The sequence below is a fragment of the Phalacrocorax carbo genome, chromosome 6 (assembly GCF_963921805.1).
Source record: "Phalacrocorax carbo chromosome 6, bPhaCar2.1, whole genome shotgun sequence".
Taxonomy (NCBI): Eukaryota; Metazoa; Chordata; class Aves; order Suliformes; family Phalacrocoracidae; genus Phalacrocorax; species Phalacrocorax carbo.
Window position 1 is genome coordinate 12,255,311 of NC_087518.1, and position 27,585 is coordinate 12,282,895.

The 27,585-nt window shown below is 42.4% G+C and overlaps 3 protein-coding genes across 5 annotated transcripts in view; 1 reads left to right on the forward strand and 2 right to left on the reverse strand.

The window, feature by feature from the left end:
- Positions 1 to 4,492: 4,492 nt before the first annotated feature.
- On the reverse strand, positions 4,493 to 7,901 carry LSM3 (LSM3 homolog, U6 small nuclear RNA and mRNA degradation associated). The gene is made up of 4 exons (XM_064453743.1): positions 7,763 to 7,901; positions 6,636 to 6,746; positions 5,230 to 5,325; positions 4,493 to 4,909 (listed from the first exon to the last, which is right to left on the reverse strand). Exons 1-4 carry the CDS (start codon positions 7,781 to 7,783, stop codon positions 4,829 to 4,831), a joined length of 309 nt encoding a protein of 102 aa, XP_064309813.1. The 5' UTR covers positions 7,784 to 7,901; the 3' UTR covers positions 4,493 to 4,828.
- On the forward strand, positions 7,834 to 20,977 carry XPC (XPC complex subunit, DNA damage recognition and repair factor). 2 transcript variants are annotated; one of them, XM_064453732.1, is made up of 16 exons: positions 7,834 to 8,023; positions 8,677 to 8,875; positions 9,779 to 9,906; positions 10,732 to 10,855; positions 11,795 to 11,879; positions 12,390 to 12,547; positions 12,754 to 12,874; positions 14,245 to 14,334; positions 14,772 to 15,707; positions 16,180 to 16,340; positions 16,601 to 16,682; positions 17,142 to 17,276; positions 17,780 to 17,949; positions 18,278 to 18,371; positions 18,921 to 19,010; positions 19,647 to 20,977. In XM_064453732.1, the coding sequence occupies exons 1-16, from the start codon at positions 7,918 to 7,920 to the stop codon at positions 19,854 to 19,856; spliced, it is 2,889 nt and encodes a 962-aa protein (XP_064309802.1). In that variant the 5' UTR covers positions 7,834 to 7,917; the 3' UTR covers positions 19,857 to 20,977. The 2 variants fall into 2 exon arrangements, with proteins under 2 accessions (XP_064309802.1, XP_064309803.1); XM_064453733.1 differs by lacking the exons at positions 18,921 to 19,010; positions 19,647 to 20,977 and having other exon boundaries at positions 18,246 to 18,342.
- Positions 20,978 to 22,256: 1,279 nt separating this feature from the next.
- Positions 22,257 to 27,585, reverse strand: part of TMEM43 (transmembrane protein 43) — a 481,635-nt gene continuing 476,306 nt past the window's right edge. For both annotated transcript variants that reach the window (XM_064453737.1, XM_064453735.1), the window contains exons 10-13: positions 26,913 to 26,987; positions 26,730 to 26,831; positions 25,109 to 25,226; positions 22,257 to 24,150 (exon numbers count right to left, since the gene is read on the reverse strand). In XM_064453737.1, the coding sequence (XP_064309807.1) occupies positions 23,948 to 24,150; positions 25,109 to 25,226; positions 26,730 to 26,831; positions 26,913 to 26,987 (498 nt within the window). In that variant the 3' untranslated portion in view covers positions 22,257 to 23,947. The remainder of the gene's footprint in view (positions 24,151 to 25,108; positions 25,227 to 26,729; positions 26,832 to 26,912; positions 26,988 to 27,585) is intronic.

Sequence of the window (27,585 nt, forward strand, 5' to 3'; positions counted from 1 at the left end):
AGGCTTTTTGGCCTAAGTTTCCAAAATTTGGGAGTGGGCCTCTCGTCCATTCAAACTAATTTGGGTAACAATGAAAAACTTCACTCATAAACAGGGTTTCTGACTACATCTTTTTCCGTCAGTGGTTCTTGTTTTCCGCTCCAACCCACATCATCTATTCTCTTCCTTCCACCCATTCTTTCCCCCCAAAAAAAAGGCTGGCTTGGACACTGTGCTTCAATTTTCTGCAGAACTTTCTATTTTTCTTTCCCATTCTTTTTGTTTAGTATATGAAAGCAGCTTCCTGTTTAGAAACATGGGAGTCCTACACCCTCAGTAATGATGTATTCAGCCCATCAATGATCTTGGCATGAATGTCTTAAACCTTAATAAACCTGATGGGATTTTCTGTACATGTCATCATCAGTCCAAAAAACAATGCACAACATTTGTCATCTTGCACTGGATCAGCTCCCTTCCCTGTGCTATAATCCTACTAAGAATCCTAAGGGCTTACAAGTCTCCTTTTAAATATTTCAGATTATAGATTTCCCATGCCTACAGAAGAAGAACAGAAGCACCAAAAGGAGACAGTGCTGTTGCAGAACTCCCAACACGATCAATACTGTTCCGCTTTTCCCACCCTGAGTCCCTGCAGCAGTCTGCTATTGCTCACTTCTTACTATAACCTATCATCCAAATCCTGGGCTTGTCCTGTACTGGGAAATGAAACACAATGTAATCTCTGTTCAACTTTAAAAAAAAGATCCCCCCAAATCCTGCATGACCTAGAACAAAATTATATCTTGTTCAAATACATAGGCTAGATCAAAATCTATTTCTGTGGGTTCATAGAGGCAGCAGCGGTGTTGACTCAAAATAATCTGAAATATTTGTCAGTTCATGAGTTTAATGTACGTACATTCATAAGTGCAGGTCATTCCCCTTGCTGAATTTTAACTGCAGTGAAGTTCTCCAGTGAAGTTACTGGACAGCCATAGAAACTAGCACTTGAATCGGTGGGTGCAGCAGCTGCCTTGTATACCACACACAACAAAGTGCTGTCCTTCTCCAAGCAGTGCATAGCAGCAAAGTGGTTAACCACAATGTATTCTATAGGGCATAATTCTCCAGCTAATGCTACTAGCAGGGAGTTCGTGCATTTTAAAATCTGACAATGCAAAGCACACATACTGTTATACTTCAACTCTCGTGGGGGCTTGGTCTGTGCCTACATAAACATCAAAACATATTTTGGTCTTTACTTATGGGTGAGCAGCAGAGTTAGTTTAAAACTGTCAGCAAGTGCCATCCTAATTAAAAACAAATGACTAATTGTACAACCAGAGGGCCTGTTGACACAGGCTACATACATCATTCAAGCAAAACCAACAAAGCTTGAATTTGAGGAAATGCAGCACCATCTAGCGTCCTACATGAGAGATTCAAAAATCAATTTTATGATGAGTCCACACGCAAGTTTCACAGGTAGCTGACACTGTCACAAAAGCAAAAAAAAAAAGACCAGACAACAGATACCAGAGGTCTAATTGCACCAGCACTTCTGAAAAAGGGAATTATATAATAAAAGTCTTGCTAAAAAGCAGCTGCTGAGAGTCAAATGTTTGCAGGCAGAACAGAAATCCTTTAAAGACAATAAACTGAGAAATTACTCTGCCATCTACTAAAAAGATGCAGGCCAAAGGCTAAAAACTACCAGAAGGCTATTAGAAAGGCTACTGTTAACAGTAAAAAGCTGCTAGAAATAAAAAGGCAACCTTCAAGAAGCTGAGTAATATTAAGAACTCTGGCAGGCTAAAAATATAAGACTATGAAAAGGCATTTGAGAAATCTTGAGAAATTTGAGGAAAATTAACAATAAATTCTTTTTCAAACACATTAGGAGCAGGAATCTTGACAAAGCATTGGTACAGCCAACAGATATCAAAGAATAGAAAGAACAGTAAAGGGGAGACAATGCTGTAGAAAAGCTTTCAAAATATATATACATATTTTTAATCCACATTGATCATGGATGAGCTTACACTGGCTCCCACTCTGGAGGGTCAGTAAAAGATGCTACTGGGCATTCAGACAGTAAATACCCAAGAAACCAATTAGACAATAGAACTAACACCCACCATGCATAATCTCTCACTTCAGAAGAAGCAGAAGGTGACAAATAAGACAATTTAAGAGTTCTACAGGGAATCAGGTGAGCTATGTAGGCGAGCTGACCTCTTTCAACTGTGCTGATACTCTGTAATATAGTATTACTGGACTTATAGATAAATGCATTATGCTGCTAAATATGGCTCAAATAAAGGAAATGTAGACCCTGTATCTCTATTACCATTCTCAGAGAACCTAACAAGTGTTATTAACAGATATTAATTCTAAGTTTTATCAAGGCAGAAGTTCCTGATGTACCAACACCTTGTCTATCATGTCAGTCCTCCAATACAAAAATCATACTACAAAAAGGAATGGAGCAACTTTCATCAAAACTGATTGATCAGAAAACCCATCTGCAACCTGGAAAAGAGAAAACTGAAAGACAGTTAGGAGTGGAGAAGATGGAAAGGTAAATGTATACTCTGCTATCTCTGAATACCACCAAACTAACATTGTCTGTCACATCCATGAAAGCGACAGGCAGCAAGTTCAAAACCAAGCCCAAACCAGACAAAGCCAAAACCATAAGTATTTCTTCAAAGAACATACGCTCAGCCTGTGACGTACCATAACAACACATAGCAAGGGCTTTACCAGACTCCTAAAAGGATATAGGCTAATTAATGGAAGACAAGTTCCTCAGGTTCTGTGAAACATACTCTCTCCTTTGAGAAGTGCAGATCCCTGAGAACTGGAGGACTATCACTGTGTTCACCTGTTCTTATTCTCTCTCCCCCCTAACCATTTATTCTGGCCTTCTACCATGGTATAGAATAATAGACTAAAAAGCATCTCAGTGCAGGTATCCTTTACCCCTTCCAGAAGGGGAACAGTAGCTTTCTTCCAACATCAAGGGTTGTGTACACACAGGAGTTGATGCTTGTTGAGCAAACTCTTGCAAAGACAGCGTGCTAGGAACAGATGACATAGGAATCACAGAAAATTGTTCTCATCCTAGCCCAGACCAACTTCAAGCAGGGATGGTATAGTGAGGGAAGTCTGCCACAAAGCCACTGCATACCTGCTCTTCATTCAAATAATGTTGTAGTAGTTAAACTGTACATATGCTTTCTTTGTTCATTTACATACAAGGGACCTATATATGAAAACAGCATCAGGCACAGGTTTAAAATAATAAATTCTTCCCTATGTGTACAAGTGGAACAATTTGTCCTTTCTAGAATGAAGTGCAAGGAGTATGGTAGCAAGTCTCCACGTGATTAAAAATTTAAGATTATAATTGCTATTAACACACTAATTCTCAGCAATAGCTTCAGCTATCACTCCTATTTTTTAGATCTATCCCAAAGCTATAGGACACTGCATGAGTCAGAGTACAGATGCCACCTAGAAGCCATAGCAGATTTTGTATCAGTCCCCACCTTCCTGATTTCGAAGAGCATGAAGTATACATTTATCTTGAGTGTATACATTTTACTGCAAAGAGTTAGCATTCCTTTAAGAAAAATCTGCCTTGGGGCTTACTAAGGGCAACCTTGCATTCCTTACCACTGTCACAAGCTTGGACATAAGTTATGAAGATTTTAACTGTAGGAGAAACTGTCAGAGCAAGCTGCTTTTGCTAACCTTACAGAGCATACCTAAGAACCTAGAAGAATTGTTTATTAAGTCATAAGTCAATCTCTGTAGGCATGTCCCAGTGCAGACCTACATCTCTCATATGCCTTTCAAACCTACTTATTAAAACATTTCATAATGTAACTGCCTTTTTCCGCCCCCTCCATAAAATAAGGAGAATAAATTGCAAACAGGGTGGGCCTGAGAAAGTGTATATTAAGAGCAGCTTTGTTCAGGGTTCTAGAGCACCTCCACTGCAGATAACTAAGGAGCATCTTAAGCATTCAGCAGAATTGAATGTATTCAAGAACTGAATCAGGCTCCAGACAGTGGGAAATGAATGCGTGCAGCAGGCAACTCAACAGCATACAAGACAACCTCAGCCTCTACTTATGGCTTTGCAAACCATAGCTCTATTAACAAAGCTGCAATAAAAACATCTGAAAACATCATAAGGAAGCCCATCTCCCTTACATATCTTAAGCAGAATACGCACATATATATTATTTCCCTGCTACAAGGATACGCATCAAGAATTGGAACACAGAAAAGCCAGAAATTGTAGCATGGTAGAGCCAAGTAGTATTGTCCCACTAAACATCAATCTGCAAGACTAAGGTATTAGCAAGGACAGAAATCAACATGAACACACAAAAGTAACTTTTTTTGGAAGGTGAGGCTACATACTACAACTTAATATAGCACCAGCTCTATAGAACATAGGAATAATGTCTTCAACATAAAAACATGACAACACAAATATGAAAGATAAACCAAATTTATTTAAAACAAAAAATTAAGACAGTGCTATTGCCAAGATTGAAAACAAAAAAAGAGGATTCTTTTACTGATATGACAAGTCAGTCAATTTACAGCAGTTACATTAATTCTGAGAAAATCAGGTTGGGTTTACACTGCTTCGGTTGACTAAATGTACTTTCTGCAAGACAAACTGGTTCCCCTCCCTCCCCTCCCCAAAAGAGGGGACAAAAACATCCCTTAAGAAACATGTACAGAATTTTGAGACTCATGATTGAAACACGAACCATTGTCCAAAAGCCTGAAACTTTCCAACAAGGTTAAATCCTTTGTTGCTTCAACCAACCCTCAGTGGGGGAGCTACAAGCACAACGCCGTCACCTCTGACAAAGAGCATCGGAATATTCCTTTTGGTAGACTATGAAGAAGGAAAGAAAAGTTTACATTTACAAAAGCATAGTTTACAAAACATATCTGCTTAGCATATGGTCAAATTAAATCATAACAAAACACCAGAAACAACTCCAACAAATATAATCTTAAACATACAACACTCCGGCATGCTGAAGAGATCAATACAACTAACACCACATCTTTGGATATCCTTTGTACTTGCATAACAATTCACCCAAAACTTTTTAGATCTTGGTTCAAAAAGCAGTCAGCAATAAACTACTTCAACAATATAACATGGTTTAGTTTTAAAAGTTTTTCATGAGGATAAACTGAAGTCCTTACTTTATAAATCTCTTCATAGGTTTCTTCATCAATCTCTATTGTAGTTACAGTTTCTTCCACATCACCCAAAATCATATTTAAGTGCTGATCATATGCCTGTAAGAATGAAGTTAGTTATTACTTCTTCCAAAATTCAAACACAAGTTCATTAAAATGACAATTATAACAAGACTTTCAGACAAAATTAACTTAGCCTGATTTTGATGAAAATGGGCCGCTACGTCAAAACACAGTACTAATAGTTTTAGTCATAATTTCAAACATAAATGCCAACAAGACAGTACTCTGCAGCATTAAAAAAAACATAACACATTTATATTCACTGAAACACTCCCAGGAAATAGCTCTGAAGCTTTCAGTGAGAACACACACAAGAACTCAGAGACAGACACACTTCATTAACACTAAACCAGCTACACATTCTCTGCTGCCATTCCAGCCTCCTGGAATTGATTGCCTGGGGCCAACTTAAATTATGTGAAAGCTGTAATTCATACAATGCTACAAAAACTTACAATAAGCACATGTTCCAAACACTTCACAAAAGCATGTTGCAAACTACACATGTGCTTCATGGATTTCTCCTCATCTTTGTGTTCCCAAAGGAGTCGAGGCCCAGTTAACGCATGGGGCAGCTAGACCTCTTCCCCAACACAGTACAGTACTTGGGAAGGATGACTGACTGAATAGAAAGCAAACATCCGTCTTGTCAAGAGACATATTGGTCTCAGAAGAAAGCACTTAGACAAATGAGATTTGCAGAGATTCCAGCTGAGGTCACATCCCATCATACCCTCATAAGATGTGCCTTAAGAGATACTTGTTTGATAATGATAATATCATTCTTAATTCAGTCTTAGAGATGTCAGGGTACTTCACAAGAGGAGGCCTCCAGCATTATTGCTTATTTCACAGACACAGAAGCCAAAAGCTTCAGTAGACTGAATTGCTTGGTATCGCTCAGGAGACAACAAATCTCTTGAATCTCTAGAGAAGCATTTAATAGCAGAATATTGAACAAATCAGATTTTGCCACCAATCACATTACACTTTTGATAAAACATTCAGCCCTTGTTACTAAGATGACCTTTAACCTACCTTCTCTCACCACTTCTGCACTTTTAACCATGAGATAAAATTACTTGCACTTTTAAACTAATGTTTTTAAACAATCAATGGAAGAATCATAGAATCATTTGGGTTGGAAGGGACCTTTAATGGTCACCTAGTCCAAACTCCCGCAGTGAGCAGGGACATCTTCAACTAGATCAGGTTGCTCAGAGCCCCGTCCAACCTGACCTTGAATGTTTCCAGCGATGGAGCACCTGTGTACTAGACTGTTGTACATAAAGGCTGCCCAGTGCTTAGCTGAATAAGCATGGTAGTGTTCTGAAAGTTTTACTTACATGTAGTCTGCCTCTAAGCTCTCTGTCATTCCTCATTTTGACATAGATTCGCTCATCTAGACTGAGTCTGATGAGATCAAGTGGCTCTTCTACAGTATTTGTTGTCTGTTGCTAAAAAAAATAAGATTAAAAAAGTTATTTGTACAGAAGAAGCCTGTGAACTTTTCAATTCCTCTGTCTGTAAGACACAGACAACAAACAGGTAAGAACATATTGAAATATTCCAAATCATTCCTTCACATCCTGTTAAACCTGAGGGCAGCTGATATTGCCTCTCTATGGATATACACAGGCCTGAGCAAAACGAGTTAAAAGGCTTCAGTTTAGTTTGCAGCAAGTCATGCCTCACACATACTGCTGTACAGACTCTCTTCCTTATCAGCAACCACTGTCCATACAGCAGCAGAAAGCCCAATCAGCAAAAACCAGCCAGCTCAGGGACCAGCACCACACCTGTGCCATCACATGGCACAGGCTAGAGAAGCCAGACACACTGCCAGCACCCGTCAGCCCGCCGGGCACGGCGCTGCCCCTCCTGCCCCAAGCACACACCTCTCCTCAAGGGCTAGCCCAGCAGCACAGCAGTCCAGCCGGGCCTCGGGGCAGGTTCGAGACCTGCACGCACACCGGGCTGAGGTCTCTTTTTTGGGATAACGGCTTACTCTCAGGATCACAGCTAAGACGTGGGAACATCTTTGTGCATATCCCGCGGCTTGCTACCTACTTCTTTCTCAGCGAGGCAGAACCAAGGGTACTTCCCTCCGTTGTTTTCCCCCGTTTCCCTCCTGCGGAGGTTCCTAGGGGAAGCGGGCCTGAAGCGAGCCTCGCCCGCGCCCTGACAACGCCGGCGGCAGCACAAGGACCAAGGCCGTGCGGTACCTTCACCTCACGCAGAGAGCGCTCCCGCCCGGGGGCTGCGCCTCTGAAGGCTACCCGAGCGGGGGCTCTGCCGGGAGGCACGCCCAGCGCCGCCTGGGCGGCCGAAAGCCTGCCTCCGTCTTACGCCTCTCCAGCCGCGGAGGCTCCCCCAGGCCCGCACAAGGAAGGCGGCGGGAGCGCGGGCCCAGCCGCCGCGGGGAAGGCCCCGCCGCTGCCTCCCGCCCTGAGGGAAGCAAGGAGCTGCTCACCTGGTCCACCTCATCCGCCATCTTTCAAACCGCTTCCCGCGTTCTCCCGCGAGACTTTATGGCCCTTCCCCTCCGACGGGGGCGGGGCGGGGGTCGGCGGGGAGCGCGTCGGGGACGCGTGCGGGGCGCGTCCTGCCCGCTGCCCGGGGAACGCCATGGCCCGGAAGCGCAGAGCATCGTCCCGGCCGGCGGCTGCCAGCAAGAGACGCTCCGGGGGTCCGGGGGCCCCTCGGGACGAGCCCGAGCTGGAGCCGGAGGATGGTGAGGGAGGCCTGCCTGGCCGGGCCGGGCCGGGCCGGGAGCTGCGCCATCGCCGCGACCTGGGGCCTCTCCCGGCCCTTGGCGTTGCGGGGCAGCGTCAGCTCGCTCTTAGCGAGGCGCCGCACCTGGGCAGCCCCGTGAGGGGAGGGGCCGTTACCTGCGGCTGGAGGCGCGGGTGGCTGTCCCGCACAGCGCCAGGGGGCGGGGCGCTGCACGCTGAAACCGCCCTCTGGAAGCACTGGCAAAGGCTGAGAGGCACCGAGCGACCCGCTGAGGGCCTGTCTGCCCTCGGCCGCGGCGGGGCTGCGCACCCGGGTCCCCAGGAGGTGCCCTGGGAAAAGTCCTCCAGAGCAGCTTCACAAAGCAATAATTTCTCGTGAGTGGCAAGTGCGATGCTTGTTTTTCAGCTGACCCCATTGGTAGGACTGTAGGAATCTTTATGTACTTCTTGTGCATTACATTATTATATTTTCCTTAAACAGGTCTCGTTCAATTCTTACCTATTTATTCAGAAACAGTGACATGCTTGTCATTGTGAGTGCTCAATTTCTTCTGTGCCTGGCTCTGATGAAGTGCTAGAGGTATTGTTTCTGATTGCCATGGAGATAAGACTTCATCCTTTAACATATCTTCCTTTCTTCTGTCCCGTGCAGATGATTTTGAAGAGGAAAAGCCCAGTATAAAGAAGAATGACTCAAAAGCTGTGACTAGGAAGAGGGAAAAAGATTGTGAGACTGAATTTTCCAACTCGGCAAATAAGCATTCGGAACAAAAAGGGGCAAAATCGCTAATAAAGGCAAATAAAAAAACCACTGGAAGTAAGGAGAAGTGTAACAAAGAGGAAATTTTCAGGTAAGTCTACTTTTTTGAGCTCTCTTTTCATGGTTACATGTTATTTTTTAGAGCCCAGTGCTTTGTATGTGCATGTGAACAGTTTAGTTTAGGCTGTCAGTCCAATTTAGTACCTTTGTGTCACACAGCTGGACAGAAGTACTATCTTATTCATTGCGGAGTCAGTCCTGAGGAAGATAGTCTGTATGGGAAGCAAATATGTGAGCCTTTTCAAATTCAGTGGTTTATACATAAATCTTTATTTCATTTGTTCTAGTTTTTACATGGGACTAGGGAGGCTTTATGGAATCTAGCACAAGTAGAAAAGTTGGCCTGAGATTTGGATTTAAAAGGGTGAGCAGAAATCTTTAAACATATCATTCCCTTGTGTTTTTTGGAATCCAGATATAATATCAGCATGGTCTGCCCATGGAGATGGCTATAGCAAATGAATTAATAAAAAAAGAAATTAAACCGTTTGGTCCCTTTTCACTGGCCAGCCAGAGCTTTGGCTATTAGTGCAGTGAAACAGAAACAGTTTCAGTACACTTTGAAGGTTCAGTAAGAACAAATGATTCAGTGAACCATTTCTCGAAGGACTGATTTGTACAAGCTGTTTTAAAAGATGGGGCCTTTTGTAGGTTCAGGCATCTTCCTTCCTAAGCGTCCTTGCAGAACCAGGACCAAAGTTTGCACTGAAAAAGTGTTGCTTCATTGAGCCCATGGTTATTTATGGCGAAGGCGGTTTGCTTTACAGAGAAGGTATCTGTGGTTTAACTGTCAAATACTCAATCTGTTGTTACTGATGCAGAGGTCACGCTACATTTATTTCCCTTTTTTTTTAGTGTGCTCTTTCTATATTTTTCTTAAATAAACAAGCACCTACGCTTCCTGATGCTAAAGCTGTTTTGATAATTTTAACAGTGACTTGCTGAAGCCCCCTCAGGAGGAGATGAAGTTGAAGAGAGAATCTCCTGTTAAAAAAGAGGTGGATGAAGACAATACTGAAAATGATGAGGATGAAAGTGAAGATGAATGGGAGGAAGTAGAAGGTAGCAATCGCATGTGTATTCATTTTAAAGAGTAAATATACACAATTTTTCTTTTTGTAATTTGATTTTTGAACCATTTCGTATTTGGATTCAGGTAGATGCATATACTCTGTACACCTAAAGAATGTTCCATATGCATATCTGTATCTTTAAAAGCTCATATCTCACAATGCTTTTAGAAAGATTCCAAAGTAGAAAAAACCCAGACAATTACTGAGCTGATGGTTTGAATTTGACTATTTGTTGGCTTACGTTAAAATTATGCTGCCATGCGCAAAGCACTTTCTTAGCTGTTTGCGCTGTCTAATATTGAGCAGCTAAGAATGAGTCAGTTTGAAGATTCAAAACTGCAGCTCCCTAGTAGAGTGGAGATAAAACCAAGTGAACTGTTCAATTAGGTGGCCATCAACAAACTGTGATAAGAATCATGATGATCATAATCTTCATATTTTGCTGCTACAGATCTATACCTTCTGAAGTGAACAGTTGTCACGTTTTTTCTTTGCTATTCTACAAGTACTCTTCAAGTCACATCTGCTTCATTCACCTTTCCCCTGACTGAGTTTGCCTGTGGCAGTCACATGCCGTTAGACTGTGTTGAGCTGATTGCTCAGCAGCAGGTGGCTGGCATCCCACAGTTATTTGAAATAACTGAGTGAACACAGTGTTATGGAAGATCCAGGAACTGGTAATTACTGGGGGTGTTCTGTCTGTAGGTTGTTTGAACTCTTGAGAGGAATAGGTAGGTTCTTATCCCGTTGTCAGACCTCCCTGGGGCATCTATTCCATGTTTACTTATCATTTAGTAATATTTTATTTTTCCAGAACTCCAGGAACCTGCCACAGATAAGTTAGAAGAAGCTGCAATTCTTCCGGCAGCGGTGCTGCCACGCAACCCTGTCGAGATAGAGATTGAAACTCCAGAGCAGGCAAAGAAGAGACAGAGGAGGTAAGAACAGGGAAGGCAGTGGAGAGCTGTTAAAGGATGAAGTTAAAAATACGCTGTCTTGACTGCCACTGACTTGCTCTGTTCTGGGTGGAAATCCCTGCTTTGCGCAAACTGTTGAGTTGGAATGATGCAAGGTCATGGGATGGAGAACAGTTTACACACTGACAGTTCTACCAAAATCTTCAGTGGAAGTTGGTGGGAATGGAGGTTTTTCAGCTTCCTTGAAAATCAAGCATGTAACTTCATTGTGCTTTAATGTCTACATTTCCAAATGATGGACAGTCATAGCTTTCTTCACAGAGAGCTGCGGGTGAATGGCATTGTTGTACAGCAGGTGCCTTAACAGCTCAGGTGGAAGCCTCTGTGTGCTCATGCCTGAGGTGTGAATAGGTGGGTGAAATTAATGTCCTTGGAGCTGGGAGCATTATACCAAGGAAGGCTTTCTTTGTGTGGCACCTGGAGGCTTGATGATCTCTCATGCTCTTACAGGGTGGGCACTGTCCCAGGCAAGCCCTTCATAACAAAGCAATCAGAATATCTGTTGCCTCTGAGTTAAAAGACTTCATCAATGAAGAGAAAACCATTTTTCCAGGGTTCTGAATGCAATGCTAGCAGTAACCTAAAAGTCAAACAATTCAGACAGTGGATTATAAGTTTAGTATGGAGCTGGCCAAAGCTGTCTGGTAGCACATAAAATTAGGTGGAATTTAGGTCACCTGAATACACCCAAGCTCTCAGTAGTCGGGCATGTGGAGTTCACAGCTTATGTCATATGCAGCCTGTATGTCTATTCACACATCCAGCAACTAAACTTTTGTTAAGTGTGCACAGAAGATTCTCTGGGATGGTTTCTCTTTGTGAACTGATCCAGATCAGGAATCTAGAAAGGCAGGTCCATCGAAAACCCGAAACATTCTTTTCTGTTGTAATCCTATGTAGAGAAAAAAGGAAAGCCGAGTTTGAGATGTATCTTCGGAGAATGATGAAACGTTTCAGCAAGGAGGTTCGTGAGGACACACATAAGGTATTGGTCACAGAGAAACCTGACATAGAAAAAACTGAGTGTAAAGAGGCCTGAACTTATTTGTAATGAAGAAGAAACTAATTTTGGTCAAATAATTGGGGGACATGGCTAGAAGTGAAAAAATAAAAAAGCTGTAGTCCTGACAAATGCTCATTAGACTTCTGCTAAACTGTAACTTAGAAACATCAGTGACTGCATTAGTAAAATTCTAAATCAAAGCAGGTGTGAGCAGGGTGTGTATTTCTCCATTGAGTATGTATCTGCTCATTCTGTCGGGGTTAAAGTCTCAGTCATGTAGAGGAAGAGATACCGATAGAGGCTTCAGGGTTGTACTGTCTTCTGATGATGATCTGAAGGCAGCCCTGTGTCCACCCTGTGTATACTTGGGAGGCTTTATTGTTGCCTGTCTCTGTTAAAAGGAGCCGTAAAGACTTCCTTTTCTATACCATGGACAATAGTTCCGACAAAGAAAATCTCTTGTGAACTCACTATAGAAACTTTTTCTCTCAGGTTCATCTCTTGTGTTTATTAGCAAGTGGTTTCTATAGGAACAGGATTTGCAACCAGCCAGATCTTCATGCCATTGGTCTATCCATCATCCCTACCCACTTCACAAAGGTGCCGGCAGGCCAAGTGGACCTCCTCTATCTTTCCAACTTGGTGAAATGGTAAAACTCTGTCTCCTAATCATGCTATCCCATAGAACGTATAACCAGGGATCAGGGAGAGGGGTAAATGTAATTAGCAATTTTCAGTGATTTTTCTGATTTTAAATACAAGGGTGAGAGTCTGTCCTTTTTACAGACAGATGAACTATGAAGTTTAGGAATACAGTGACAAACACTAGACAATAAGTGGGTGTCTCATATTTCAGGTTTGTTGGTACTTTCACTGTCAATGATGAGCTCTCCACTGAAAAAGGAGAGCCCCTTCAGTCGACCTTGGAGAGGCGCTTTGCCATCTATGCTGCACGAGATGACCAAGAGTTGGTTCATGTAAGTGACTGGGAAGTGCAGGGTTGGTTGCTGAGTTTGCATGCTAGATCAGTGCTGTAGTGCTATTGGGTCATACACAGTGGTGTCTGAGGGATGGGTTCGGAGAAAACAAATTGGTGACTTAGGCGATTCAGGTGCGCTTTTTTTATTGTTGTATTTTCACCTGAAGTCCTTCTGTAATGAAATTATTCAATTTGAACTGTGCCTAACTGGAGCCTTTAGTTCTGGTTGGCTTCACCGCGCACTCCGTGTTCTGCTGTGGATGGTTTTATGTATAGTGTAAAGAGCTACTTGTTCCTAAGTGTGCTTTGGCTTCTTTATATTGCTTTAGCAGTGTAGAACAAAGAAAACCTGCTTAATAGGTTTCTTCTGAAATAATAATTTGAGAGAGGAAATTCTTGGGCTTACTTGCAGCCGGAGCAACTCTTTACAGATCTTTGAGTTAGAAGGTTGGTAGTTTGTTACTATGAGTCACCGTTTAAGGCCAAACAATTTGAGCTTTGCTTTAGAGCAGCCCGAGGCCAAGGCTTCAAAAGGACTTCAACTCTGCAGTCATTTTGTGGTGGAATTGAATTAAGGGAAGTGGAGTCAGTTGCTTCAAGTCACATGGAGATTTTGGTAAAACAATCAAGGGATGGGGAAACACGGGAGATCAGATTGACAGGGGACATTTGAAAGAGCAGGTGCATGGGTTGCAGCTCTGCCCAGTTACTGATAGAGTGGAACATTGCAGCTTCTCTGCTGCAAAGCAGGAAGCAGTTGTGGTGGCTTTGCAACCTTGCTGTGGAGATGCAGAGGTGTCACTTCCTGGGACAGGAGGAAAAGACAAAGCAAGCCTTGCTTAGGCAGCTTCAGCTGAGTCCCATGCAGGAAGGCAGTTGCCAGGTTGCAGCTATTTGCCACTCAGTTGTGACTGTAATGACATTCTCTGAATGGCTGGTGTTTCTGCTGGGTTCAGCTCATGGTGTGTGGTTGGCTTTGGCCACCTTTGGGAGGCAGGATTTAATGTCATCTTATTCAGTTTTCCTCAAGAGTGAGAGACTGATAGGGTGGATGGGATTTGGTTGAATTACTGTGCCTGCTGCAGCAGAATGGTTCATTTTGCCTCTTTAGGAACTGGTTCCTCATCTGTGAGTTAGCAGCAGTACCTCTGTCACAGTAGTAAGGTAAATAAGAGCCAGAGAAGACTGTGCAGTGCTTTAATACCATAGCAACGGGGCTACCTACACATCTGTGTCAGTGCATACAGCACTGGGTAAAGGGTAAGAATGAAAATTATTTGTGACAGAACCCAGATTGTAAAAGAGTTTCAAGATTTTTTTTATACACCTCGAAAAAAGGTTAAACATGCTTTATTTTTTCTTTTGCAGATATTTTTAATTATTCTGCGAGCACTGCAGCTGCTGTGTCGCCTTGTGCTGTCTTTTCAGCCTATTCCTCTCAAGGAGACAGGAGCAAAGGTAGATTTTGTTGCGTGTGTGGAATAAGGAATAGGTCACTGGTTTAGAGAGTAGGATTGAAAAAACTTTCTGGGTGTTGCAGCTTGAAGTGAATCCCTTACTGCCTGAACCAGGGTGAATGACAATGTTCTGTCCACAGTGCAGAGGATGAAAACCCTTAATTTTTCAGTTTCTCCTTTAAATAAACCACACATTTTGTGTGTTTCGGCAAAGACTTCTTATGCTTCAGCAGTTTTAAATTTCTTTCAAACTTAGACAGCAAACACTTGCTGCTTGAGTACACTGCCTTCAGCCTGATGTTTTCAAGTCCCTAAGACGTGCAGATTCACCATGGTGACCAACCTTTGGTCTTAATGCACCTTGTGCTGATTTCAGTCTTTTTTCTTAACATATTCTTAGCCATGGTAATAAAAGTGACCTATCATCTTCCGTTGCAGGGAAAAAGCTCATCCAAGAGGCAGTCTCTCAGCAGTACGTCTGAGGGGCAGGAGAGCTCTGCCACAACGCCCAAAGCTGTGGCAAAAAAATGCCCCTGCAGAAAAGCCAAACAGGATGAAATGTCCTCAGAGACCGAAGAAAACAACAAGAAACCAAAGAAACGCAAAACTGCTCAGACGAAAAGGACATGCAAGTCAAAGTTGACTACAGGCAGCCAGGAACGGAAGGAATCTAGTAATGAAGAGGGCAGTTTAGCAGAAAAAGATGTGCCAGTCAGGCCCAAGAATGATCGCCGGAGACGAGTAGCCTCCAAAGTGTGTTACAAAGAAGAGAGTGGAAGTGATGAGGGCAGTGTTTCAGACTTCAACGTTTCAGAGGAGGAGAGTGATCTCTCTGATGAGGACTTTGAAAGTGCCTTTAAAGGACAGAGGGGCTCGCTGGGCTCCCAGAAGTCAAAGGTAACGGCTATAAAAAGCCCCAAAACTGAGACTTCAGAATCAAGGCTATCCAAAAATTCATGTGGAGCTGAGCCTAGGCCAGCAAACCATACAGCTCCAGCCTTGCCTCATGCACAGAGAAAGAGAAACAAAATAATTTCTAGTGAAGAGGATGATGGACAGCAGGAGATAAGGAAAGTGATGGGCACAGACCAGTGGCTGGAGGTTTTCCTTGAACGTGAGGACAAGTGGGTGTGTGTAGACTGTGTTCATGGCAATGTTGGCCAGCCCCAGCTGTGCTTCACATATGCCACAAAGCCGCTTTACTATGTTGTGGGATTTGACAATGATGGGAGTGTCAGGGATGTGACGCAAAGATACGACCCAGTGTGGATGACCACAACAAGGAAGAGTCGTGTGGACCCGGAGTGGTGGGAAGACACATTGCAGCCATATAAAAGTCCCTGTGTGGAAAGAGACAAGAAGGAGGAAAATGAGGTAAATAGCAGTAGGTTATTCAGGACATTTAGTGCCAGGGATCCAGTCCTTGGATTCTCATTCAGGCAAAAATCATTGGGAATCTTTCCATGAAGAAGGAAGTTTATATTTGAGCTTGAATGTTCAGATTAAGCATGTTTTAAAGGGAATATACAGTAATAGATTAAAATAATATCAAATGGAGGCTGTTCAGGGAAATCTGATAGCAAAAGTACTGGGCAGCCCATGCTGGAAACTCACTAATGTGGTTTCTGTACAGTTTAACATTACCCTTCTCGGAGAAAGTCTTTAAAATACATAGATCTGGGTACACATCTAAGTACCTATTTCCAACAAGAATGCTTTGGTCTGGTGGCTCGTCTGATTAAGTTTCTGGTGTTTTTTTCCTTTGATCCATACTATAATCATTTTATTACAAAGGGTAGTGCAAGACAGTTGTGAAATCACTCTTCTTTTTGTATAATTCCTTCAGTTTCAAGTTAAGCTTCAAGATCAACCTCTACCAACAGCAATTGGAGAGTACAAAAACCACCCTCTTTATGCACTGAAGAGGCACCTCTTGAAATACCAGGCGATCTATCCTGAGTCAGCTGCTGTCCTAGGGTACTGCAGGGGAGAGGCTGTCTACTCCAGGTGAGTGGTGCACATGTTGTCATGTGCGACTGTGATCTTTGTAACAAATTCAAGAGCTAATTTGTGTGAAGACCACGATGGTATCAGCAGTAGTCTCAGGCCACGTGCATAGACAGGGTGAGACATTCAGCTGCTCAGGCAGGATTTGCATATCACTTAGATACAGCTTTTTTACAATTCCTAACATGTGAATAACAGTTTGGAAATCTCTTATGGAGAGACTTCGAAACTCTTATGGTGCTTCCTTCTGTCCTCTCTAGAGACTGCGTACACACGCTGCACTCCAAGGACACTTGGCTGAAGCAGGCTCGAGTGGTGAGGATTGGAGAAGTGCCTTACAAGGTAAGAGGGTTTGAATTCCTCCTGTGCAACACATCTGCCCTCTGAAGTTCAAGCTCAGCTGTGTTTTGGTTTTAGCCTTCTCTCTGTCAGCAGATGTAGATTTCTCACTTACTTGCATGGTTTGTGGTAGCTGCATTGTGAGTCTGTCCACCTACTGTGCCTATAGTTTCTATGGACTACCTAAAGCCCAGCTATATCTTCTTCCCACCCCAAGGGTATTTAGTAGAACTGCACCATTTTCACCTTTAAAGGCATCATTGTGTTCTATATGGACTGCAGGATCTGGCTCCCTGTTGCATACACGTGCCATGGGTTATCATTCATAAGCAGTGGATACTGAAGCTAGGAAACAGACATTTATTCTCTCCCAGAGCCTTCTCCTTTGATGTCCTAGGAAAGTCTGAAATCACTGGCAGCTTCCTGTTGTGGTGTTACAGAGATATAATTGTATTTGCACAGATGGTGAAAGGATATTCCAACCAGGCGAGGAAGGCACGCCTTGCAGAGCCTGCAAACCGGGACAAAGAGGACCTGGCACTGTTTGGTCACTGGCAGACAGAGGAGTATCAGCCACCTATAGCAGTGGATGGAAAGGTAGCTAGGAAGGCAGAGGGCTGGTGTTAAGGGAAGGGTTTGTATGGAGCTGTGGGCTTTATTCTTCTGGAAGTTGCATGTTTCATGGGTGGGTTCAGTCAATAACATCTGGATTCAGGATTAAGACTTCTGAGGTAACTGTACCCAGGAGGAAATGGTCAAAACTTCACTGAGGCCTTTCTTTCCTGAGTACAAGTAATGAGTGCTAGCAGTGCAGACTTCTAACTCTGTAATTTCATTGATCTAATTTGCTTACCCCATGTTTCTTTTGCTAATTCTCAACACTAGAGCCTGAGTAACAAGTCCTGGGCAGAGAACACAACTAGGAGATAACCATGCAGCTAACATCTAGACATATGCCTTGTCACGTGGCTATTAATCGAATACTAGAGTGGAATGTAGCAGGTCAGAAGGAAGGGAGAGTCCCTGAGTTGCAGCAGGGATTTTCACCTTTCTCCAGAGAGCAGGAGAGTCACCATTTCTCTTTAATTTTGCAATAACAGGTTCCTCGGAATGAATACGGAAATGTCTATCTCTTCCTGCCATCCATGTTACCCGTTGGCTGTGTGCAGCTGAGACTCCCAAACCTGTACAGACTGGCACGGAAGCTGGACATTGACTGCGCTCAAGCCATCACTGGATTTGATTTTCACGGCGGCTACTCACACCCAGTGTATGTAAAGCTGCTTTGTTGCAGCTGATAGATTTGGACGTCCTCAGAAGCTCTATACCCTGCATTAAGGAGCACATGCCCTCCTCGTTTGTGCTTGTAGTGGGTTGAGTCAGTGGCCCTGGCATACAGAAGTGACTTGATATGCTTTAAGAGTCTGTGCTTGCTTAGGGAGGGTAGGTGATGAGTTACACACTTAGGTCCTACGAGACAGACAGATGGTTCTGTCAGAATTCGGTAGCTTGGTTTTGGTCTGGCTGGGTCCGCAGGCATTTGCTCCCATTCTTTTTTTCTTCTAGTAGATGACAGAGGATTGTGTTCTCCTTCCTAGTACTGATGGCTACGTTGTCTGTGAGGAGTATAAAGAGGTCCTCATGGCTGCCTGGGAGAATGAACAAGCAGAAATAGAAAAGAAGGCGAAGGAGGTGAGAATTATTTTTGCAGCTTCCTTATTGTTACATTTATGAAGTAAATTTCATTTAATTGGTGGACAGTCAAACAAGGGTGGGCTGTCCTAGCAGCAGACACAGAGCGCAGTGACCATGAGCGGCCATGACCAAAATCCCCCAAGTGGTGCATTTTGGGCTCTCTGTCCGGACTGCAGTGGGATGCAATACAGGTGTGTAGCAATACCTGATATAGTGCATACTCTGCAATAGTTTTCCGTGGCTGCTGGGAAACAAAAATGAGGAATACAGGTATGAGGTTACAGTTTTGGAGGTGGCTTTGGTTTAATTTACACAGGGTGCACATTAGAAAGTGATAGGAATTCATATATTTAGTAGATAATTAGACACCAACACATATTACTCTTAAGAATCCTACTGGCCTGTAATCTTTTAACGTGAAACATTTAAGTTGGCGTGTTTTTTTTAATGGCAGTTTAAAATCTTCAAGCTTCCATTTTCTGTGGGTGTAAATACATTGAAACCTAACGAGTAAATTTTTCTCTTTTCAATGACAATCCCACACAGAAGCGCGAGAAAAGAGCTCTGGGGAATTGGAAGCTGCTGACAAAAGGACTTCTCATCAGAGAGAGACTGAAGCAACGCTACTCCATCAAGGTATTCTGCATTTCTATTAGGGATTTCTTTTCAGGGTGAAATTTCCCTACCAAGAGATTTTGTCCCAGTCTTTCCAACATGTTGTTTTAGAACTTCCAGAGTGTAGTTGCTCAGAAGTCTTTCTCTTACCTGTTGTTAGCATGTGACTAGCAACTAGTAAGGCAAACTACACTGGAAATTCGATGTGGTTGTGTCTGTGAAAGATTCATTATTGTTTAACAAGAGATTAGTGTTACCCAAAGCATCATTTTTTGGTATTATTTTCTGTTTTGACATTCCCCCTTCCTAGATGTGTTCCTCCAAGCCAAGCAAGTAGCTAACAGGATGAGAGGGGCCTGCTTTTTGTTACATTTTAGTTCTTAACCTTTTCCCCACTGATAAAGGTGAAAAGCATGATCTTTTTAAAGTAGGTTTCTTTTTATTCTTCCCCAGCCAAAAATGTTCTGCTTGTGTTGAAAGAATGCTTGACATCCAGGAACAGAAACGCACTGCTTTGGGTGAGAAGCCCAAACTAGAGCAGCCAACTTTTGTGATGCCATTAAGTGTCACTGTGATGGAAGACAAGCCCTTTCAGAAAGTAGTAGTTAGGAGTGATTTCTAGAGCAACTTTTCGATTTTCTTACCTGTTTTTTCCAGACTGAGCCATCAGCACCTGAGACAGAGAAGGGAGCAGGATTCTCTGATGAAGAAGGAGGTCCGAGTTCAGAGACCGCAGTGGTGAATGCGGCCATTTCTTGGCCCCAAAATCGCCAGTTAGAGAAAAATAAAGAAGAGAAGACAACCAGAAAGAGCAAGCGAGAAAAGAAAGGAGAAGCAGCGCAGTTGTTCCCTTTTGAGAAACTATGATCAAGACAAGCGTTTTTTTGCCATTTCCAGACACAACAACAACAGTCAACATAAGTATCTGTTGCCAGTTAAGGACTCAGTCTTCCTGTGCACTTGTGTCTCTGAGCCATCAAGGATCAAACTAATTCAGAATCAAGAGTTTCTTCTGCTGTCACAGGTGATTTGTTTCATCCTTTTATCCTTGGACTTACGAGAAGCAGATGTGCAGTTGTACCTTCTCAGAAGATCGCTTCGTGCTGTTTGGAGCATTTTGCTCTCTTTTGTATCACTCAGCACTAATAATTCTGTTTTCTGAGGCATTCCGTTCATTAGCACTATCTTTCCCCATTTTTCTGCTTTTCCCACTTGCTCAGACCTAAAGATGCAGCTGCTATTTAACAGTCTGTGGTGAGCTGGCTGAAGGATTACTGACACCCACTTTGATTCATACCTTACCCAAACCAGTGGTGAGGGAGAGTTCTGGTCTTACTGTCTCATCATCACAGAAGGGGAAATACTCCCTCTAAGGTGTAAGAAAACATGCCGTTGAGATTTGGAAGAATCTGAAAATTTACTTTCTAAAGAATACCTGCTTTTTGTGAGAACTCTGTTTTGGCTTTGCAGCCTACAGTCTTCCTTTACTGGTAGAAACCTTGTGCATTAGAAGGGAGAAGCCCTGTCCTCATTTCAAACTTAAGGTTAAATATGTCTTCTTAAGTTATATACATATTTGGTTTAGTTTTGTTTTTTCAAGACCACGTAGTATATTCTGGAGCAAAACATGTAAAACTGGCTGAGTGTCATTGCCAGAAACAAAATTCACTGAAACCAGAGCGCTCTTGTAAATGTTATCCAACATCAAAGTGTTTAAAACCTGTTAAGAATGTTGAATCTTAATATGCTTTTTCTGCAGTTTTGTAATAGAAATGTGGATGTGTCTTTTGCAGTATTTTTATAATTACTCTGACACTGTCTCTAAAAGTAGAGGGGAATACAGTCTAGTGATTGGTGGACATGGTCACAGAGGAAAGACTGGAATGCTAGAAAATGGCTTACATTTAATTACATTCAGAAAAAACTCTATTTTTATACTGTATTTGTAGAACAAAATAAAATATGGAAAAAGAATATCTTGACCGTTACACCTCCCCTCCAGCCAGCTCAGTTTCTCTGGAAAGACTCTGATGCAAGGATAAGAACATACCATAGTATTTCCAGAAGTCACAAATGGGGCCCCAGGATATCCCAGAGCCGGCCGCTTGTGAATTGTTTTAATGTTAAGGATTCATTTGGAGTTTTTAGTTTTTGCTACCGAATTCTAAATAGATAAAGGCCAACCTAAGTTGGAGACTCAGGGAGTAGATATGACCTGTATATAAGAAGAATTCTAAATCTTGCATAAACTGGTAAAACTGCAGAGGGCAGAGAAGATGTAGTTCCTTCTGTGTCAGTGGTGCCGATAGGCAGGATACAGCCTGAGATGCGTTTCCTGAACGTGAGGGCGTATGCCCTCATCCTGCTGGTATCCGTAATTGCATCTGCTTAAACTGGGAGCTGGTACCAGCTGCGCCAAAGCGACTGTACTTCCTAACTTGGGGCACTCGGCACAGGTACACAAAGTTATGAGTCTTGTGACTTTTTATAGTCAGCCAGGAAAGAGACAGTAACATTGTCAGATGCAGGATGCTGCTCCTTAGCTAGGCAGGCAGCCAGCTCCCCTAACCTCAGCATGCAAAAGATGAGAGTAAATACACTTTAAGGGAGACCAAAGCAGAAAGGGAAGATGATTGACAGATCAGGTACATGTTCTGCCAGATTTTGGTAAGGAAGCAAGAGAAATACCGATTCAGTTGTTTCTATAGAAACATCATTTGTGTATGTGCACTGAAAGCAAGCCTTGGCTCCACCAGCATGCATGGCCTGCGAAACATGAAGTTTTGTTTGTGAAAGGAGCCTGTCTTTATTTTGCGTCATTCCTGTGCACACACTAGTATGTAAGACAAAAGTATTTTAAGCTGTTGGATGCACACATAAAGCCCCAGTCTCTTTAAAAATACAAGATCCTGTATCCAGCCAGGTTGAACCATCATAGCTTTCAAATAATCTTACAGAGGGAAGGAAGTTACTGGTGCTGGAGTGGTCAGTAATGGGGAGTGAAACCCTGGCAGGCTGGAATCAGCCTTTCATCACACAGAAGTACACAGGCCAGATGGCAGCTGCACTGTTCCTAGGATCTCGCTTCCCAAAATGGGGAGATATTTGCAGGTGAAACAAAACCCAGCTACACGTTTATCTCAACAAGCAACAGACAACTAGTTCATGTGGAAGCTACAAACTAATCCATGTACCTGGACACTATTCCTGGACATGAAAAGTGCAATGCTTAAATGTAATTAAAAAAAAGAAGCCTACAGACCAACCTTCTGAAAATTGTATTTTATTAAATATACAAAAGCTCAGCACTTCTTTAGAAAGTGGTATTTTCATCTCTGATATGGTAATGCTGGTTAGTTTCCTGCATCATTGGTAAAACAGCAGTTCAACACTTGTTTTTCTCCCCAGTGGAGTGCAATTCTTGACTGATGGAGCAAAAGTTGGTGTCAGCAAGCAGCACAAGGCTAGGCAGTATTGCTAACGCATATCAGCTGCCTGCGTGAGACCACCTGCACTTCCTATAACCTTTCACCCGCTACTACTGCTTCTACCAGAGGAACCCAGCCATGAGACGGAATCGACAACATTCAAATACCAGAAGAATGAAAAGAATTAGGGCTAATAATTACTACTTCTCAAAACATTTATAACTCCCATCTCTTTTCAGTACCATTTGTAGAAAACATTTGCTTCTATATATGGTCAAATTCAGTTCCTTTGGTACAGGGAGCACGCTTCTCCTGATGGTCACAACTGGATTTCATAAATGAAGAATTGTGTATACTTACAGAAGAAAACCACTGTAGTGTGGGGAGGGAACCTGTGGAAGCCAGACGCCAGCTAGGTGGAGAGACTTAAAAACAGTACAAGATAGTCTCTAATCTCAAGTACTGGTTACAGCAGAAATATGTAAACGTGAGCCATCACAACATTACAAGGCGGCATTCCTCTAACATGATAAAAAGCTCAAAATTTAGCTTACTGAAGTCTATGAAATCTCAGACAAAAATGTTTTCATTGCGTAATTTCATGGAGTACGTTCATTGTCCTTACTAAGTGAAATCCAAGAAAGAAACAGTATGCACAGAAAAAAAACCCAAATATTTTAAAGAATTTACATTCAATTATAAAAATTAATTTTGTGTCAAGGCAGCAGGTTTTATTTTTAAAGGTTAATGACCTCTGAGTATCCCCTGAAATAAGTGCAAATTGAAGTTAAATTTCTGAAATGGTAATGCAATAGAACAGTCCACGCTACAAGTTTGGATGCTTAACCAAGAACAACTTCAGAGATTTTTGAAAAGTTGGGGGAAACCAATGCTTTCTAACAAATCTGCCCCATCTCAGAGCACTGCTAACCTGGCCACACATTATTTCAAGTTACTTTGAAAACCCTCAGTCCAAAAGCATACATTTTACGTAAGTATTGTGTGAAATTTGACTACATTGCGTTTTTCCCTGGAACACATGCACTTCCAAATGCATCAGCCAAAGAAGTGCACATGACTCTGCATGTAAGAAAAGGCAGCAGAGGGAGATTTGCCAGAGACAGGTACACACACGTACTTCCTAAGGATATCTAATTACTGTCGACGTGATAAAGATGGCACTTGCTCCATAATACACCTGCCAGGGAGGACTTCCCAGGCCTCAAATCAGGGAAATTTGTAAGTGATAAGAGGTACAAATCTCCTTGTTCACTGAGTTATAATCAATACAGACATTCCAGAACGCTTTTTTTTCCCCAAAGTCAATGTCATTGACTTCCTAAAACAGCATCCTACAGTCATGTTTTTCATGGATAATGTGTATCAACAACCACATTTGAGCCCCCTCCCCAAATCTGGGTGCACGCTGCTGAACTGTGATATGCTGTAAGCACGCTGCAGTTACCGGGACAGAAACGCACTTGAAAAGTTTCTAACCAGGATTCAGCGCAAAACCCGACCACCTCCTTCTCACTGCTGCTTCTTTGGTGGAACACGAGATTTCGCAACCACAAGTGGAACAACAGAGAGCAACCCGATCAGCAAAGCCCAAAGAGGGCGGTAGAAGAGCCAGCCAATGGAGATGGTCAGGAGCGACAGCGAACTGGCTACGCAGAAGGCAAATGCTTTCAGTCCAACGTTAACCAGATCTCTCACAACAGGAAACCAGTCCACTGCAGAACGAATTAAACAAAGGATAAAGCAGTTGACAAGATGATGGTTTAACAGGAAGTCTTCTCCATGCCTAGGATTTGCACACTAACTATTGTAATCAAAACACAGACTCCAATTATTTATCAAGAGCTCTGGATAAGGCATTTTAGCAGAGTATCTTCAAGGCATTTGATAATTAAGCAACAGCTAAACATCTAAGGCAATGGTATCGTCATCTCTTCAGGCAGGAAGTAATCCAAAATTTAAGTCTGAAGTCTTGTCCAAGGCTTGAAAGGCAGAGCAGACTGACGGCCTTCAGCTATGGAACAAGTCTAGGGCAACTGGTACAATATGCTAGCACAAAAATTGATTTCTGACAACAATGAATCTTGCAGAAGCATGTATACGGACAAGTAAATAATAATACTAAACAAAGTAAGTGCACCGCTACAAAGCAAATGATAGCTTTGATGTTTGAAGTTTATACAAGTTGGAGGCGCCGTCCTGCTTTTCTCTAAGTTTTTATTCCAACATTTTTCTATGCTAAAAAGATAAACAAAACCATTTTTTGCTGTGTGTTCACAGTAGTGTAGACTAACCCAACACAAAGACATGTTAGTGTACAACTGCTAATTAAGACCTGTTGGGGTGACCCACTTGTGCATAGCTGGGGAAAGTAATTGGATTACAGCACCTTGAGTTAGACTTCTGCTAAGACCTGGGCTGGGATCTTCTGAGACCAGCAATAAATATTTACTTTTTGTTGGTTGGTTGGTTGGTTTTTTTTGTAACCTTCGTCTGGTTCTGGAATCCTGTTTACCTGAAATTGCCCACAGTGACTTTCAGATCAAACCCTGAGTTCAAACCAAATTCCTCCTGACCTCCAAGTTAATTAATTACATATGTGAGCAAGAGAGGACCTCTCTAGGGATTATGATCCTATTTCTAAATCATTTTACCTTTCTGTAAAAAACTTACCCAAAGTGTAGAAGATTCGGGTCATTAGGCTGATGCCTACAAACATTGCCAGCCAGCCTGCTCCACGGAGAACCCAGGTCTTCATGGTATTACTCTCATGCTCTTTCTGAAACACCTCCTGAAAGCAAACACCGTTATATGCAGCCTGTTTCTCAATTTCTTTTGAGATCCTCTTGATTCCAGTGTATTATGAGCCAATCAGAGCAACAGCACTTTAGGAGTACAAAGTCTCTCACAGAAGATACCTTGCAGCTCATTCTGCAGGGTCTTTTTGCGCAGTATTGCCACATGCTACAGTATATGTTGAAGTGCAGCACCGGGGAAACTAGCATTTCTCTAAATTAAGACAGCTGAACAAGCACCATTTGACACGCTATACCGCAGGCAGTTTTGGCTGCAAATGGATACATTCAACATTACTGTGGAAAATACAACGCTAATAAGTAAATGTAGCAGGGAGAATGATCTGACTTCACTATGTTTGGAGGAAGAGAGAAAAGGCAACAATATCCACTGATGACTGAAGGAAAGATATGAAAGAAAGCAAGCAGTACGCAGAGAAGAAAAGATAAGAGGCATGCCTATATTGCGTCAGGCAAAGCAAGGCATCTATTTGCAAGAATTCTGAGTATGATTTTTTTCCAAAATGGGTTGTGTGTCCCTCTGGCTCTATAAAACAAACACATGAAGATGGCTAAGACATAATGTAGTACTTAATGGGAGAAAACTTGTATGACTGATTGACTACTTGTACGTACAAGTACTCTACAAATTATTCATTCGTAGTGAGTTAACTTCCAATGAACTAAAATTCTGTCTAATGAAGATTCAGAGCTCACAGCAGAGAGCTGATTCTACTGCTACTCTCTTTCAACTCAAAACAAAAGCCTTTCTAACTGCTTTTGAGAGCTCCTATACATTCTTGACATCTGGGATTTCTGCAGTAGGGCATGAAACAATAATTAATCAAAACAAACCTACTAAAAGGAGTAAATGAATCACCAAATTGCTGGAGCATGCAGGATTTATTGGAGCATAATGCTCTGCCTGAAGGTTCTTTCCTAGCCAGAATAGCAATAAACATTTCAAACAAGCCTGCACTCCTGTTATTAAAAGCTGAAGAGAGCATAGCTCCTACAGTTTGTTTAATTAAAGCCTGATTTTTACTATTTTTACATATGACCTTTTCAAAAGTGCATGCTTGCATATGTAAGTGGGAAACTACCAAAGAGCAAATAAAAGCAAAATGAGAAGGCAGAGAAACACCCTTTAAAGCAAAGGATGTTCTGCAGTAACACAAGGGGATTTTAAAAAAATAAATATATAGCTACTTTAGCCATGGTTCCTCTTTAAAACAAAAAAGACATCAGGAATAACTATAGCCAAATTATCTACTGCTAGTGGGTGAAGCACAGCATTTTGCTGTAACACAAAGAATGTTCAGAAACCTGGAATGCAAACACAGGCTATAGCGTGTTGTCCTAGAAAAAGGAGAGAGAAAAGCCAGTGTTTACACTGAGCATCTCCCCCTCTAGAGCAGGTCTGAAGGAGAATGAGGGCTTACTCCCCTGCTGCTTCTGCACTACCATTAACCCTTCACTAGTGCAGTGTGGTATCTCACCTCCACAGAGAGAGCCCCAGGGTACAGAATCTGCAGGACATCTCCAGACTTGGTATGATATGGAACCAGTTGATCGCCTCGCTGGCGAGCAATCACAGTCACCTTGGAAGAAAGGGAAAAATATTTACTGATTTCTGAGTTGGGAACAGAATTTGCAAAACACAGAAACAGCCAAAGGCTCACCTGATCAGCAGAGCCCAAATGGGGGTCATCTCCGCTCAGACCTGCATAGAAGAATGAGACACGAAGGTCTCCTACCTACAAATAAGAGAATATTGGAAGTCAAGAAAGATTTCTTTATGAAAGAGAATCACAGGAAGGACAACTCTGCATGGAAACACCCTTTATGTATCAACACTTTTTCTGAATGTTTATGTCAAGCCAGAGGATGTCCAGAACGATTTCCAAGCTATGCTTTTTTCAGGCCTAGTTGATAGCTGAAACACGACAGCTCAAATGCTGTTTTGCAATACCCCCTCTGATTTAGCTGCAGGAGCACATTAACACCAATGAGACCTGATGTTCATCCCTTGTCATTTCATCTTTTGGCAGAGGAGGGCAGGCAGCACAAGTTGACAACAAGCTGTTTCATTGTACCTCTGTTCAGTACAGCAGAGCAGAGGTATAACCCACCTCCCAGCACCATCGCAGGTCTTTCCATTTAAAAGCATAGCAGACAAGAATACAGAAGACAAAGAAGCAGGATCAGAAACTTCCTGCAAAATAAACACTCATGCTGAAGGACTGGACTAAGGGTGTCATCCTATGTGATGGTCTGCACTCACATTTCTACATATTTAAATAGAAATGCAACATGCCCCAACTTTCTTTTTCACATAACAGTAATCACTGCTTT